The sequence below is a fragment of the Pseudoliparis swirei genome, chromosome 15, assembly GCF_029220125.1.
Source record: "Pseudoliparis swirei isolate HS2019 ecotype Mariana Trench chromosome 15, NWPU_hadal_v1, whole genome shotgun sequence".
Taxonomy (NCBI): Eukaryota; Metazoa; Chordata; class Actinopteri; order Perciformes; family Liparidae; genus Pseudoliparis; species Pseudoliparis swirei.
In genome coordinates, this window is record NC_079402.1 from 21,852,407 (window position 1) to 21,868,487 (window position 16,081).

Genomic DNA, 16,081 nt, shown 5'->3' on the forward strand with positions numbered 1-16,081 from the left:
CCTCTGGAGACCTGGACCAGTCTCAGCTGCTTCACGTTGAGTAATACTTTAGCAGTATTTGTACACATACTAGTACATAGTATTACATAGTACTGAGGACACAATATGGTCTCTGTGGAGACACACACACACACTCTATTGTTCACACACACACACACACACACTCACTCTCTCTATTGTTCACACACACACTATGCAAATTAATCTACAATGGAGTCCATCTGTGTGTGTGTGTGTATGTGTGTATATGGTGACGTCACCGTTAGTCTAAACAGCTGATCCTGATCACATGAAAGTGAAACGTTGATAGTTTAATAATAAAGAAACTTTAGAAGTACTTTATATTATTAGTACCTTTACAGTGATGTATTAGTACCTTTACTGAGGCCTCTGGTGGTTAATAGTTAATATTAATAGTTTATTTCTGGTTGTGCACAGCAGGAATGTGAGGAGAGAAAACTTCTTCTCCTTGAGGAGGAGCAGGAGGAGCGTGCCTCATGCACGCGCCTCCTGCTCCTCCTCCTCCTTCTGGTCCGCCTGCTCCTCCTCCTCCTGCTCCTCCTCACTGTGGAAACACCGGCGCGCGCGGCGCTTCCCACGTTTTCTCTCCGGAGTGACGCGTCTGGATTAAACTCTCAGCCGGAGCTGATGATCGATCAGGAACTATCGGCTCGTGTTGGTGATCGATCAGGAACTATCGGCTCGTGTTGGTGATCGATCAGGAACTATCGGCTCGTGTTAGTGATCGATCCCCGATCAGGAAACGATCCTCTTGGTTCTTCCTCCGGCGGACGGAGTCGCTGCTCCCCGGCTCGGACTCCTCTTCCCGGGTCGAGCAGCGAGCTGCTGCGGCGGAGCAGGTAAAGCTCTACGTACATGTGTATATATATATATATATAATGTATATACATGTTTATATATACACATGATATAGAGACACGTTGTTCTAAGAACTTTACTCTGTCTGCTCTGCGCGGAAACGTTTATTTATTCATTTGTTTATATACTATTTTATTGATTTATTTATATATTTACAATTTTATTGATTTATTTATATATTTACTATTTCATTTATTTACTTATTTGCTATTTTATTTATTTCTTTATTTATTTACTTATTTACTATTTTATTTACTTATTTATGTACTTTGTGTTTTATTTACTGATCCGTCGTAAAAGTAGAAAGTATTTTTACCCGTGACCTTAAAGGTCCTCGTTAGGGATGAAGTACTGCAGTAAAAGTACTTTGATAAATACTTCATGTAACTTCAGATGCAAAAATAGTAGTTGTGGTGGATGGAAGTACTACGTGTACTAGTACCACGTACACGTAGTACTAGTACACGTAGTACTAGTACAAGTCCTGCATGCAAAGGGTTGTTTGGGTGAAAGTACACAAGTAATATTTGTAAAACTGTAATACTGACAAAGCGTCAGTACACATGTTGTGCACTCTATAGTAGTACTCTGTAGTGTACTCTATAGTAGTACTCTGTAGTGTACTCTGTAGTAGTACTCTGTAGTGTACTCTGTAGTGTACTCTGTAGTGTACTCTGTAGTGTACTCTGTAGTGTACTCTATAGTAGTACTCTGTAGTGTACTCTGTAGTGTACTCTGTAGTAGTACTCTGTTGTAGCCTCTGTAGTGCACTCTGTAGTGTACTCTGTGCACTCTGTAGTGCACTCTGTAGTGTACTCTGTAGTGCACTCTAGTAGTACTCTGTAGTGCACTCTGTAGTAGTGCTCTGTAGTGCACTCTGTAGTGCACTCTGTAGTGTACTCTGTAGTGCACTCTGTAGTGTACTCTGTAGTAGTACTGTGTAGTGTGCACCTGTAGTGTGCGTAGTACTCTGTAGTGTACTCTGTAGTAGTACTCTGTAGTGTACTCTGTAGTGTACTCTATAGTAGTACTCTGTAGTGTACTCTGTAGTGTACTCTGTAGTGTACTCTGTAGTGTACTCTGTAGTGTACTCTATAGTAGTACTCTGTAGTGTACTCTGTAGTGCACTCTGTTGTGTACTCTGTAGTGTACTCTGTAGTGTACTTTGTAGTGTACTCTGTAGTGAACATCATGTGTTTATTGATTAAAAACTACTATGAGTACACAAAGTACACGTAACGCAGAAGATGTTCATGTTCTGTTGATACTTAAATACTTCAAGAAAAACTGCTAACCAGGAAGTACTACTGCAAGTACTACCCTGCTTTAAAGATGTTATTGTGTGTACAAGTACACAAGTAGTACATAGCCCTCTGGTGGAGAGTACTATCTCCTGTGATGTACTTGCTGATTGCTGTTGTTGTGTACTTCAATGTGGTTCTGGTCGAGCTGGAGGTACTTGTTACGCAACATGTACCTTAAAGTACTTCTGTGCCCTTTGTAATGCAGTATTTATATATTTATATGAGTATTATTGCTCTTCAACGTACTCTGAAGTACAAATACACAACGTTAAAGTACCTCTTAATACGTTGTATGAGTACATTGTACTAGTGCGTTGTATTAGAACGTTGTACTAGTACATGAAAGTATTCGCCAGCCGGCTGCAGTATCTGGTGTGTAGGTGACGGGCAGTGAAGGCATCTGAGACGCGTTCAAGAGCCTCTGAAATCAGAGCGCTGTGTCGCCTCGCCAGAGAGGTCAAAGGTCACCACCTGCAGTCAGTGAAGGCATCACGTGACCTTCACAGTCAGTGGGACTTTGAAACTTCAGTTACTGTGTGGGCGCAGGTGAGATAAGGGGGCGGGGCTTCCATCAGATGTGCGCAGGTGAGACAAGGGGGCGGGGCTTCCATCAGATGCGCGCAGGTGTGCGGGCCTGAGAGGCAGCGCCACATAGAGATTTTCTCCCAGCAGCCACTGCGGTCCAGCTGCTGCTGAGCTCCGCTGGTGCGTTCAGGGACGCTCAGATAATTGAGTTTCCATGTGAATCCTTCAGAATCAGCCAAATGTATTAATTCAATACGATGAAGCGGCACGTTGACGCCTATTTACCCAGAATGCATCACGATACAACTGTTCCTGTTGTGGTCTGCAGGGACTCATCTGGACCAGGACTCTGGTCCCCGGACAGGAAGTCACCTGGTGAGGACACCATGTGGCCCCCCCGCGGCCTCCGGCTGCTGCCCTCCTGCATCCTGCTGGTTCTGCTGGTTCTGCTTGTCCAGTTTCCTCAGACGGGGTCCAGACCGGCCACGGAGGACTTGGACAGAGGTGAGACCCGTCGGCCTCGGACCCCTTTGAGGTCACAACCTTTCTCTGTGTCTGCAGACCTCCAGGGACTCGAACCGGCAGGCCGAAGATCTGGTCCAGGTGGATCTGGTCTAGGTGGATCTGGTCTAGGTGGATCTGGTCTTGGTGGATCTGGTCTTGGTGGATCTGGTGTTGGTGGATCTGGTTTTGGTGGATCTGGTTTTGGTGGATCTGGTGTTGGTGGATCTGGTCTTGGTGGATCTGGTCTTGGTGGATCTGGTGTTGGTGGATCTGGTGTTGGTGGATCTGGTGTTGGTGGATCTGGTCTTGGTGGATCTGGTCTTGGTGGATCTGGTTTTGGTGGATCTGGTCTAGGTGAATCTGGTCTTGGTGGATCTGGTGTTGGTGGATCTGGTCTTGGTGGATCTGGTTTTGGTGGATCTGGTTTTGGTGGATCTGGTGTTGGTGGATCTGGTCTAGGTGGATCTGGTCTTGGTGAATCTGGTGTTGGTGGATCTGGTCTAGGTGGATCTGGTGTTGGTGGATCTGGTCTAGGTGGATCTGGTGTTGGTGGTTCTAGTCTAGGTAGATCTGGTGTTGGTGGATCTGGTGTTGGTGGATCTGGTCTTGGTGGATCTGGTCTTGGTAGATCTGGTCTTGGTGGATCTGGTGTTGGTGGATCTGGTGTTGGTGGATCTGGTGTTGGTGGATCTGGTCCAGGTGGATCTGGTCCAGGTGGATCTGGTCTAGGTGGATCTGGTCTTGGTGGATCTGGTGTTGGTGGATCTGGTTTTGGTGAATCTAGTCTAGGTGGATCTGGTTTTGGTGGATCTGGTCTTGGTGGATCTGGTGTTGGTGGATCTGGTCTTGGTGGATCTGGTGTTGGTGGATCTGGTCTTGGTGGATCTGGTCTTGGTGGATCTGGTTTTGGTGGATCTGGTCTAGGTGGATCTGGTCTTGGCTGTGGTTCTGGTTCTGACCTTCAGCCTCGTTGTGATAAACAAACCCCGAGAGACCAGTCCACCCAGAACCCTCACAGACCAGCTGCTGTCACTGAGCCGGGGTCAGAGGTCAGAGGTCAGAGTCAGAGGGAGGCCCTCACACCAGCAGAGTTTATGACCAGCTTCTTCTTCTTCTTCTTCTTCTTCAGTCGACGCTGTGAAGTCCTCTGAAGACGAAGAGGACGACGAGTCTTCATCAGAGGAGAACAAGAAGTCCACCGAGCTGAAGACGAGCAGCGAGAAGCCCCAAGGTAAGACTCCTCCTCCTCCCCCTCCTCCTCTTGTTCTTATTCCTCTTCTTGTTCTTCTTGTTCTTTCTCAACTTCTTCTTCCTCCTCCTCCTCCTCTTCCTCCCCTCCAGCTCCTCAGTGGGTGGTGCCAGAGAAGATGGAGAAGCAGCTCCACTCCGTCCCCGCCAGCCGGACCGTGAGATTCCGCTGCCCAGCCTCGGGGAACCCGGTTCCCTCTCTGCGCTGGTTGAAGAACGGGAAGACGCTCAGGAAGGACCAGCGCATCGGGGGCTTCAAGGTGAGTCCAGAGGTTCTCCGGGTCCTCCGGGTTCTCTGGGTCCTCCGGGTTCTCCGGTCATCGTTGCCTCCTCGTCTTCCAGATCAGAGACCACACCTGGACCCTGATCATGGAGTCCGTGGTCCCGTCAGACGAGGGGAACTACACCTGCGTGGTGGAGAACCGGCACGGCGGCCTGCAGCACACCTTCCTGCTGGACGTCGTCGGTAAGGAACCACACGTGGTCCACCTGGACCACACCTGGTCCACCTGGACCACCGCAAGGGGGGCATCCCAAGACCTGGTGCAGCTGAACTGTAGTCAGGACTACCTGAAGTAGGACCGGCAGCGCAGTAAGACCCAGACTAGACCAGGACCTTGAGGGGTTGAGACCGGGTCAAGACTAAGACTTTCAGACCAGACTAGACCAGGACCTTGAGGGGTTGAGTCCGGGTCAAGACTAAGACTTTCAGACCAGACTAGACCAGGACCTTGAGGGGTTGAGACCGGATCAAGACTAAGACTTTTAGACCTTCAGAGACCTTCAGAGACCTTCAGAGACCCTTAGAGACCTTCCTGGTTCAGAGAACACGTAACGGATCAGTACCTCCAGCTGGAGGTCTGGACCTTCTGCTGGTTCACCTTGACCCTGAGGTCCTTGTCCCCTGCAGAGCGGTCCCCCCACAGGCCGCTCCTGCAGGCCGGGCTGCCGGCCAATCAGACGGCTGTGGTCGGAGGCGACGTGGACTTCGTGTGCCGCGTGTTCAGCGACCCGCAACCGCACGTCCAGTGGCTGAAGCACATTGTGGTGAACGGCAGCCGCCATGCGCCGGACGGGCACCCCTACGTCCTGGTCCTCAAGGTGGGTCCAGGTCCTCAAGGTGGGTCCAGGTCCTCAAGGTGGGTCCAGGTCCTCAAGTTATCCTCATATTTATATTAAATGTATTTATTTATATTAAAAGTATATATATAATTTAAAAGTAAATTATATAATTCTATTTATATCAAAATGTAATTATATAATTATATCGATACTAAAATTATATTTATATTAAATATAAACATGAGGTTTTTGTTCTTGTAGTTTTTGTAAATCTACTCTAAATTTCCGTCTGAATATTAATATTACTATATACATATTTATATATAGTAATATTAACATGACTACATATATATTTATATATAGTAATGTTATATTACTAAATATATTTATATATAGTAATATTAATATAACTATATATATATATATTTATATATCGTAATATTAATATAACTATATATATTTATATATAGTTATATTAATATAACTATTTATATATAGTAATATAACATGACTATATTAACGTATGTATAGTAATATAACATGACTATATATTTATATATAGTCATGTTATACATATATATATTTATATATAGTAATATTAATATTACTATATATATTTAAATATAGTAATATAACATGACTATATATATTTATTTATCGTAATATAATATAACTACATATATATTTAGATATAGTAATATAACATTACTATTTATTTATAGTAATATAACATGACTATATATATTTATACATAGTAATAAAACACGTATATCCGTAGTGACGTAGTGCGCCCCCTGCAGACGGCGAGCCTGAACAGCACGCAGAAGGAGATGGAGGTGCTGAGGCTGAGGAACGTGAGCGCGGGCGACTCGGGCGAGTACACCTGCCTGGCGGGGAACTCCATCGGCGTGTCGCACCACTCGGCCTGGCTCAGCGTGGTGGACGGTGGGTCGCGGCGCCCGCACGCTCGTCTGGCAGGAGCGCCCGGGTGTTGACTCCGCCCCTTTCTCTCTCCGGTCTCAGACCCGCCTCCCGCCCCGCTGCCCTCTCCCACCTACCTGGAGATCTTCGTCTACTGCCTGGGCCTCTTCTTCCTCATCGTCCTCACGGCCGCCGCCGTCCTCTGCCGACTCTGCCGCGGCCAGAAGAAGAGCGCCTTCGGCGGCGTGCGGAAGCTCACCAAGAGCCTCCCGCTGAGGAGACAGGTAGCCTCTCGGGGGGTCCAGGGGTTGTGTTTGCATAAGGACAGAAAGTCACGCCCCCCCCCCCCCCCTCCCTGCAGGTGTCGGTGGAGTCCTCGTCCTCCCTCCACTCAGGGATGTGTCTGATGCGTCCGTCTCGTCTCTCCAGCGCCACGACCACCGTCCTGATGGGCGTGTCTGAGTACGAGCTGCCCCACGACCCGGCCTGGGAGCTTCCTCGAGACCGGTACGACGTTCCCCTCCTGACCACCAGGGGGCGACTCCTCTGGTGGGATAGAACCTGGCCTTAACATGTCTAACATTTCGTTAACATAACATGTCTAACATGTTAACATGTTGTTACCATGTCTAACATGTCGTTACCATGTCTAACATGTTGTTACCATGTCTAACATGTTGTTACCATGTCGTTAACATGTTTAACATGTCGTTACCATGTCTAACATGTTAACATGTTGTTACAATGTCTAACATGTTAACATGTTGTTACCATGTCTAACATGTTGTTACCATGTCTAACATGTTGTTACCATGTCTAACATGTTGTTACCATGTCTAACATGTTAACATGTTGTTACCATGTCGTTAACATGTCTAACATGTCGTTACCATGTCTAACATGTTGTTACCATGTCTAACATGTTGTTACCATGTCGTTAACATGTCTAACATGTTGTTACCATGTCTAACATGTCGTTACCATGTCTAACATGTTGTTACCATGTCTAACATGTTAACATGTTGTTACCATGTCTAACATGTTGTTACCATGTCTAACATGTTGTTACCATGTCTAACATGTCTAACATGTTAACATGTTACCATGTCGTTACCATGTCTAACATGTCGTTATCATGTCTAACATGCCGTTACCATGTCTAACATGCCGTTACCATGTCTAACATGTCGTTACCATGTCTAACATGTCGTTACCATGTCTAACATGTTGTTAACATGCCGTTACCATGTCTAACATGTTGTTAACATGCCGTTACCATGTCTAACATGTCGTTACCATGTCTAACATGTTGTTAACATGTCTAACATGCCGTTATCATGTCTAACATGTTGTTAACATGCCGTTACCATGTCTAACATGCTGTTACCATGTCTAACATGTTGTTAACATGTCTAACATGTTGTTAACATGCCGTTACCATGTCTAACATGTTGTTAACATGTCTAACATGCCGTTACCATGTCTAACATGCCGTTACCATGTCTAACATGTCGTTACCATGTCCAACATGTTGTTACCATGTCCAACATGTTGTTACCATGTCTAACATGTCTAACATGTCGTTACCATGTCGTTAACATGTCTAACATGTTGTTACTATGTCTAACATGTTGTTAACATGCCGTTACCATGTCTAACATGTTGTTAACATGCCGTTACCATGTCTAACATGTCGTTACCATGTCTAACATGTCGTTACCATGTCTAACATGTTGTTAACATGCCGTTACCATGTCTAACATGTTGTTACCATGTCTAACATGTTGTTAACATGCCGTTACCATGTCTAACATGTTGTTAACATGCCGTTACCATGTCTAACATGTCGTTACCATGTCTAACATGTCGTTAACATGTCGTTACCATGTCTAACATGTTGTTAACATGCCGTTACCATGTCTAACATGTTGTTAACATGCCGTTACCATGTCTAACATGTCGTTACCATGTCTAACATGTCGTTACCATGTCTAACATGTTGTTAACATGCCGTTACCATGTCTAACATGCCGTTACCATGTCTAACATGTTGTTATCATGTCTAACATGTTGTTAACATGCCGTTACCATGTCTAACATGTTGTTATCATGTCTAACATGTTGTTAACATGCCGTTACCATGTCTAACATGTTGTTATCATGTCTAACATGTTGTTAACATGCCGTTACCATGTCTAACATGCCGTTACCATGTCTAACATGTTGTTAACATGTCTAACATGTCGTTACCATGTCGTTAACATGTCTAACATGCCGTTAACATAACATGTCTAACATGCCGTTACCATGTCTAACATGTTGTTAACATGCCGTTACCATGTCTAACATGTCGTTACCATGTCTAACGTGTTGTTAACATGCCGTTACCATGTCTAACATGTCGTTAACATGTCTAACATGTCGTTAACATGCCGTTATCATGTCTAACATGTCGTTACCATGTCTAACATGTTGTTAACATGCCGTTACCATGTCTAACATGTCGTTACCATGTCGTTACCATGTCTCCCCAGCCTGGCCCTGGGGAAGCCTCTGGGTGAGGGCTGCTTCGGCCAGGTGGTTCTGGCGGAAGCTTCCGGCGTGGACAGAAACAAACCGACGCGCCTCTCGAAGGTGGCGGTGAAGATGCTGAAAGGTGAGTCTGCTCGTCCAATCAGAGACCAGAGATGAGATGAGACTTCTCTCCCCGCATCCTTCAGAGTATCGCGTCTTTCCACGTGAGCGTCTGAACGATTTGACCTTTGACCTGAGGTCGTTGTGTGTGCAGCGGACGCCACAGAGAAGGACCTGTCGGACCTGATCTCCGAGATGGAGATGATGAAGATGATCGGCAAACACAAGAACATCATCAACCTGCTGGGGGCGTGCACGCAGGGCGGTGAGTGCGCGGCGAGCGGCGCCCTGTTGACGTGTGGCGTCCAGGCGCTGACCTCTGACCTCCTCTCGCCCGCAGGCCCCCTGTACGTGGTGGTGGAGTACGCCTCGCAGGGCAACCTGCGGGAGTTCCTGCGCACCCGCAGACCGGTGGGCTTGGAGTACTGGAGCGGGCCGCAGCGGGCGCCGCTGGGGGGGCCCGAGGTCCGGGAGCTGGTGTCGGCCGCCTACCAGGTGGCCCGAGGGATGGACTACCTCGCCTCCAAGAAGGTCCGTCAGGGACCCTCAGAAGCTGAATAATTAAAGTCAAATATTTCTATTTCACATTAAATATACACATTTTGAAATAAAATATTTTTATTTCAAATTAAATATATATATTTAAAATGTTGTTAATTATAAATATTTTTTACATTTAAAATAAATGTTCCGAAGGTTATATACAACAATACAAATTTCAATTAAATATTTTAATTAAATATTTTGTATTTAATAATAAATATTTTGTATTTAATATCAAAATATTTGTAATTCAATATTTTTTTATAACAATATAAACAAATTCAAATAAAATATTTTTATTTAAAATGAAATATTTTATTATACAAATATAAACAAATTCAAAGAAATACTTGTATTTAAAATAAAAATATTTTCATTTAAAAATAAATATTTTTATTTCTAAAAATATATTTTTAAAATGCAATATTATATATAAAACACAATTTAAAGAATGAAAACAGTAAAATAAAGCATCTGAGCTGCTTCAACATTAATCTCCATGTTTCCTTCTACGAGGCGTCCTCTGTTGACCTGCTGTCCCCCCCAGACACCCCCCCCCCCCTCCAGGTGTCTGACCTCAGGTCTGACCCCAGCTCTGACCCCTGTGTCCTCAGTGCATCCACAGAGACCTGGCAGCCAGGAACGTTCTGGTCACTGAAGACGACGTGATGAAGATCGCCGACTTCGGTCTCGCCAGAGACGTCCACCACATCGACTACTACAAGAAGACCAGCAACGTGAGACACGCCATGTCCTCGTGTCCTAACGTCTTCATGTCCATGTCATGTCCTAACGTCCTCATGTCCTCGTGTCCTCATGTCCTAACGTCTTCATGTCCTCGTGTTCTAACGTCCTAGTGTCCTCATGTCCTAACATCCTCATGTCCTCTTGTCCTCACATCCTCACATCCTCATCTCCTCGTGTCCTCATGTCCTAACATCCTCATGTCCTTTTGTCCTCACATCCTCACATCCTCATCTCCTCGTGTCCTCATGTCCTTGTGTCCTCAGGGCCGTCTCCCGGTGAAGTGGATGGCCCCTGAAGCGTTGTTTGACCGCGTCTCCACGCATCAAAGTGACGTGTGAGTTTCCTCTTTAGATAGTGGAGTTATAGAAGAGGGAGGGGCCTCAGCTGAGGGCGGCCATGTTGTTCTGTGGCCCCAGGTGGTCGTTCGGGGTCCTGCTGTGGGAGATCTTCACCCTGGGGGGGTCTCCGTACCCCGGGGTCCCCGTGGAGGAGCTCTTCAAGCTGCTGAAGGAGGGACACCGCATGGAGAAGCCCTCGGCCTGCCCCCAGGAGCTGTGAGTCCTCATCGCCACGGAGACTGGGATGATGATGATGATGATGATGATGATGATGATGGTTATTTCCCATCAGGTACCTGATGATGAAGGACTGCTGGCATGCCGTCCCGTCCCGTAGACCCAGGTTCTCTCAGCTGGTGGAGGACTTGGACCGCACGCTGTCCCTGATGGCCGACCAGGTGACGCTCTTCATCATCTTCATCTTCATCAGGAACCTTCACGGATCCCAAATAAACACAACAATACATGTTTATTATTTGAGGTCTCACTTCCTGTTCAGAAATATTTAATTTGAAATAAAAATATTTAATTTGAATTAGTTTATAATTTGATGATAATTTTTTTTGGATTAAAAATATTTGTATTTAAAATAAAAATATTTATTAAAGAAAAATATGTAATTTAAAAAACAAATATTGAATTATAATTTGTATTGTTGTAAACAACCCTCGGAATATTTATATTTAACTATAATTCTTCATCATCTTCATCTTAATCAGGAACCTTCCCGGATCCCAAATAAACAACAACCATGTTTATTATTCTCACTTCCTGTTCACCGGTCGATCAAAACAAGATGGTGCCGGACGAAATGTTCATTCCGTTAAAGAGTTGATCATATTTATATCTGGTTCTGTCTCTGCAGGAGTACCTGGACCTGGACCTGGACCTCCCTCTGGTCCAGTACTCTACGGTCTCCGCTCACTCCGGTTCCTCCACATAGGAGGAGGTCCTGAGACCTCCTTCTCCTTCCTGGACCCCCTTCATCCCGGAGGAGACTCAGACCATCGGAGGACCAGCCGGACCGAGCTGGACCGAGCCGGACCCCCTGGAGACCGCATGAAGCAGCAGCTCCTCCAGAGGGACTGAGAGCTGCTGCTGGGCATCATCATCGTCATCATCATAACAATAATAACAACAATAATAATAATAACAATAATAACAATAACAACGATGTCCTGGGTGTGAATAGTGTAAATAATAATTTAGTTCTGTGGGAGACCAACTGGATTTAAAGGAGAAGTTCGTAAAGAGAAACGCTCATGAACTGACGTGAAGACAAATCATCATCTTTATTTTCTTTGTGCTTTTTTAATTTTTTTATTTATTTTGCGCCAATATTTCCGTGAGTTCCTCCGGATGATGCCGCGTTGCCAAAGAATGAAACGCAGAACTTATTCACAGTATTAAAACCTCTCAAGTTCGACTTAAAGTACTGGTGATTCCTTTTGAAGCTGCATTCTCTCTCCTGACCACCAGGGGCGACTCCTCTGGTTGTATAGAAGTCTATGCTTCATGTGTTAAAGCTGCATTCTCTCTCCTGACCACCAGGGGGCGACTCCTCTGGTTGTATAGAAGTCTATGCTTCATGTGTTAAAGCTGCATTCTCTCTCCTGACCACCAGGGGGAAACTCCTATGGTTGTATAGAAGTCTAGTCCTCCAGCAGGCGGCGGCGTGCTGTTCTCACTTCCTGTGAAGGAACATGTTGTTCCTGAGCTGCTTGTCCTGATGGGAGTTAATGGACCGTGATCGAGCCCAAGTGCATTATGGGTCGTCCATTAGCTGAGTGACAGATGGCCGAGTGAGGACAACACCTGAGAGCTTCTAAGCAACCCGTCTCTCTGGCTCCAGACAACTGAACCCGTGTTTTAATCACAGACGGTCAGATTATCTTTCAATATGTTTTATTTATTTAACTAGTTTCTCAGCAGGTAAACATCCCATAAACAATAAGAAACGTGACCTCACTATAAATATAATAATAAAAATAATAAGCGCAATAAAATCATCCAGTTTCTTTTGTCGCATTTAATGTAAATTCTTAAGTAAATTATTTATTTGTAGTTTTATTTTCTTGTTCAAACTAAAAGCAGCTAACATGATCATGTATAGTGAGTGATCGCCCCCTGGTGGCGGCTCTACGAACGACACACAGACCATAACCTCATGTATCCTGGACCTTAATGACGTCATGAAGAGGAAGAAAGGACTTTACTCCTTGTCCTTATATAATAGAAACATTATATTAGTGTAATACACATATTATTATTAGTCATCTATGTATTCATACACTATTTGATTTGTTGATGTTTTTTACAGATAAAGAAAAATCACAAGAGCCAAAATCACATGACATCATTTATTATATATTTATACACGAAGCAGCCGAGTCGACTCAAAGTGACGTCAGCCCAGCAGGAGGCGCGAGGAGGCAAGGAGGCGCGCCCCGGCCAGCGTGGAGCGCCTCTTTGCCTCCTCGCCTTCTTGCCTCATAAATTAACTTGTTTAAGAAAATAAATATAAATTATCTGAGCAAATCACCCTTTATAATAATAATAATAATAAGTAATCATGACCCCAAATCCCTAAAGCTGCTTGTGATTCCTCTGGTGGTCTACTGCTGCGCCCGGACCCCCCCCTCCACCCCCACGGACCTCTTCCTGGCGAATAGGTGGGTGGGGTCTCGGCCCCTGAAGCCCGGCTGCACGTTGAACACCGGCATGTTCCTCCAGCTGGACGGGTCGTTGAAGGAGGCGGAGCCGGAGCCGGCGGCGCACGGCTTGCTCTGGACCAGCTGGAGGAAGGCCTCCATGTCGGGGCCCAGCCGGGCCACCAGGCCGGTCCGCACCGAGGCCACCGTCTGCTCGTCACACACCTGCAGCGTCTGCAGCAGGGTGCTGTAGTACCTGGAGGATGGGACAGGAAGTCAGGGACAGGAAGCCAGGGACAGGAAGTCAGGGAGAGGAAGTCAGATTCCTCTGGTTGTGTGTGTGTTTGTGCGTGCCCACCTGTTGGGGAAGTGGGTGGGGACCTGCACCACCTCTCCGATGGCGTCCGGGTTGGTCCGGGCCACAGTGCAGATGTCCAGACTGCTGAAACACTCCTCCTGCACCTTTAGACAGGTGAGAGACAGGAAGTTAGCAGCCAATCACAGGGAGGAACACGACCGTCTCGACCAATCACAGCAGAGTTCTCTCACCTCGGCGATCATCCTCTGGAAGATGTTGCAGCGTCGGATTGTTTGGAAAATCTTGGAGGAAATTCCTTGAGAGATGCAGAGAAGACTCTTCTTCACGAAGGTCTTACCCTGGAGAGAGAGACAGGTGGAGAGAGACAGGTGGGTGAGAGAGAGAGACAGGTGGAGAGAGATAGAGGGAGAGAGAGAGAGGGAGAGAGAGAGAGGGAGGGAGGGAGACAGGGAGAGAGACAGGTGGGTGAGAGAGAGAGACAGGTGGAGAGAGATAGAGGGAGAGAGAGAGAGGGAGGGAGAGGGAGACAGGGAGAGAGACAGGTGGAGAGAGATAGAGGGAGAGAGAGGGAGGGAGGGAGACAGGGAGAGAGACGGAGGGAGAGGGAGACAGGGAGAGAGACAGGTGGAGAGGGAGACAGCCCCTCACCTCCGTGTTGAAGCTGGCTGCTGATTGGAGGAACAGCTCACAGATCTCGTGCATCCCATCCGTGTCACACGTCGAGTTCTCGAGACACGAAAAGAAACCACAACCCACGGAGACGGAGCCATGGAGACAGCGGGCCACGTCAGCTACACACACACACACACATAGAGACACACACAGACTGATTAAAAAATATCAGCACAAAAACACTGCAAATGTCCTTTTAAAAATACAAATATTAAGATGTATGTATTTATATTTATATAAATGTATATATACATTTATATATATATACATATATATACATATGTATATATATATATATATATTTATATATACATATATTCATATACATACATACTTTTACTTTGAAAGTCATTCTGAGCTTCATTAAAGTGATGAACTCATGAAACACGTCCAGCTGCACGACGACCTTTTAACCTTCAGATGATCAAACAACAACAACATGAAACATGGAACTGATCCGGTCTGAGACCACGAGGACCTCCAGGAGGACCTCCAGGAGGACCTCCACGAGGACCTCCAAGAGGACCTGGACTCACTGGGGCTGTTGGAGGAGAAACGAGCGCGGCGAGGAGCCGCTTCCTCTGGGAGCGGCTGGAAGCCAGAGGCCGAGCCCAGGAGGCCGAGGAAGAGGAGCAGCAGGAGGAAGGAGACCGGAGCGGAGCCGGACGCCATGCTGGTCTGAGAAGGTCCTGGGTCTGAGGAGGTCCCTGGTCTGAGGAGGTCCTGGGTCTGAGGAGTTCCTGGGTCTGAGGAGGTCCTGGGTCTGAGGAGGTCCTGGGTCAGGTGCTCCGGTCCTCCTGCTGGCCCCCTACTTATACCGGGACCCCGTGGACGGACCAATCAGAGCGCGGTGTGTGTGTGTTAGTGTGTGTGTGTGTTTGTGTGTGTGTTAGTGTGTGAGGTGTGTGTGTATGTGTGTGTGTGTGTTAGTGTGTGAGGTGTGTGTGTTTGTATGTGTGTGTGTGTGTGCATGTTTATTCATGTCTCGCTCACTCAGCCTGTTAATTGGATGTTTCCATCAGCCTCTCAGCGATGACGTCATCAGCTCGTCATAAAATAAAGAATTAAATGTTTTGTGTGTTTTTAAACCTTCAGAATAAAAACTCAATAAGTGAAACTTTAAGTTCTTCAGTTGTGTTTTGATAATTTTCTGCTTGTGACCGACAGGAAGCTCACCTCCGTGTCACGGGTTTACATTTAAAATACTAGCTATGAATTATCAGATCATTAAAGTACCAACAGTAAAAGTACAAATACATATATGTTACATGTACTTTAGAGGTATTATATATGTTACATACTTCATGTACTTTAGAGGTATTGTACATGTTATATACTTCATGTACTTTAGAGGTATTGTACATGTTACATACTTCATGTACTTTAGAGGTATTGTACATGTTATATACTTCATGTACTTTAGAGGTATTGTACATGTTACATACTTTATGTACTTTAGAGGTATTGTACATGTTATATACTTCATGTACTTTAGAGGTATTATACATGTTACATACTTCATGTACTTTAGAGGTATTGTACATGTTACATACTTCATGTACTTTAGAGGTATTGTACATGTTACATACTTCATGTACTTTAGAGGTATTATACATGTTACATACTTCATGTACTTTAGAGGTATTGTACATGTTACATACTTCATGTACTTTAGAGGTATTGTACATGTTACATACTTCATGTACTTTAGAGGTATTATACATGTTAAAATTA

The 16,081-nt window shown here is 45.5% G+C and overlaps 2 protein-coding genes across 6 annotated transcripts; one reads left to right on the top strand and one right to left on the bottom strand.

Annotated features, from left to right (window-relative positions):
- The first annotated feature begins 587 nt into the window (after nt 1-587).
- fgfr1b (fibroblast growth factor receptor 1b) lies at nt 588-12,131 on the top strand. 5 transcript variants are annotated; one of them, XM_056432962.1, is made up of 17 exons: nt 588-860; nt 3,037-3,212; nt 4,342-4,443; nt 4,554-4,720; nt 4,803-4,926; nt 5,371-5,599; nt 6,301-6,467; nt 6,546-6,727; nt 6,805-6,950; nt 8,978-9,099; nt 9,232-9,342; nt 9,418-9,608; nt 10,235-10,357; nt 10,478-10,701; nt 10,784-10,921; nt 10,998-11,103; nt 11,571-12,131. In XM_056432962.1, exons 2-17 carry the CDS (start codon nt 3,095-3,097, stop codon nt 11,646-11,648), a joined length of 2,328 nt encoding a protein of 775 aa, XP_056288937.1. In that variant the 5' UTR covers nt 588-860; nt 3,037-3,094; the 3' UTR covers nt 11,649-12,131. The 5 variants fall into 5 exon arrangements, with proteins under 5 accessions (XP_056288937.1, XP_056288939.1, XP_056288938.1 ...); XM_056432964.1 differs by having other exon boundaries at nt 10,631-10,701; XM_056432963.1 differs by having other exon boundaries at nt 5,371-5,561; nt 6,323-6,467.
- A 1,189-nt stretch (nt 12,132-13,320) lies between these two features.
- Nucleotides 13,321-15,214, bottom strand: stc1l (stanniocalcin 1, like). The gene is made up of 5 exons (XM_056433222.1): nt 14,884-15,214; nt 14,324-14,466; nt 13,906-14,013; nt 13,715-13,818; nt 13,321-13,612 (listed from the first exon to the last, which is right to left on the bottom strand). Exons 1-5 carry the CDS (start codon nt 15,017-15,019, stop codon nt 13,321-13,323), a joined length of 783 nt encoding a protein of 260 aa, XP_056289197.1. The 5' UTR covers nt 15,020-15,214.
- Nucleotides 15,215-16,081: the final 867 nt, after the last annotated feature.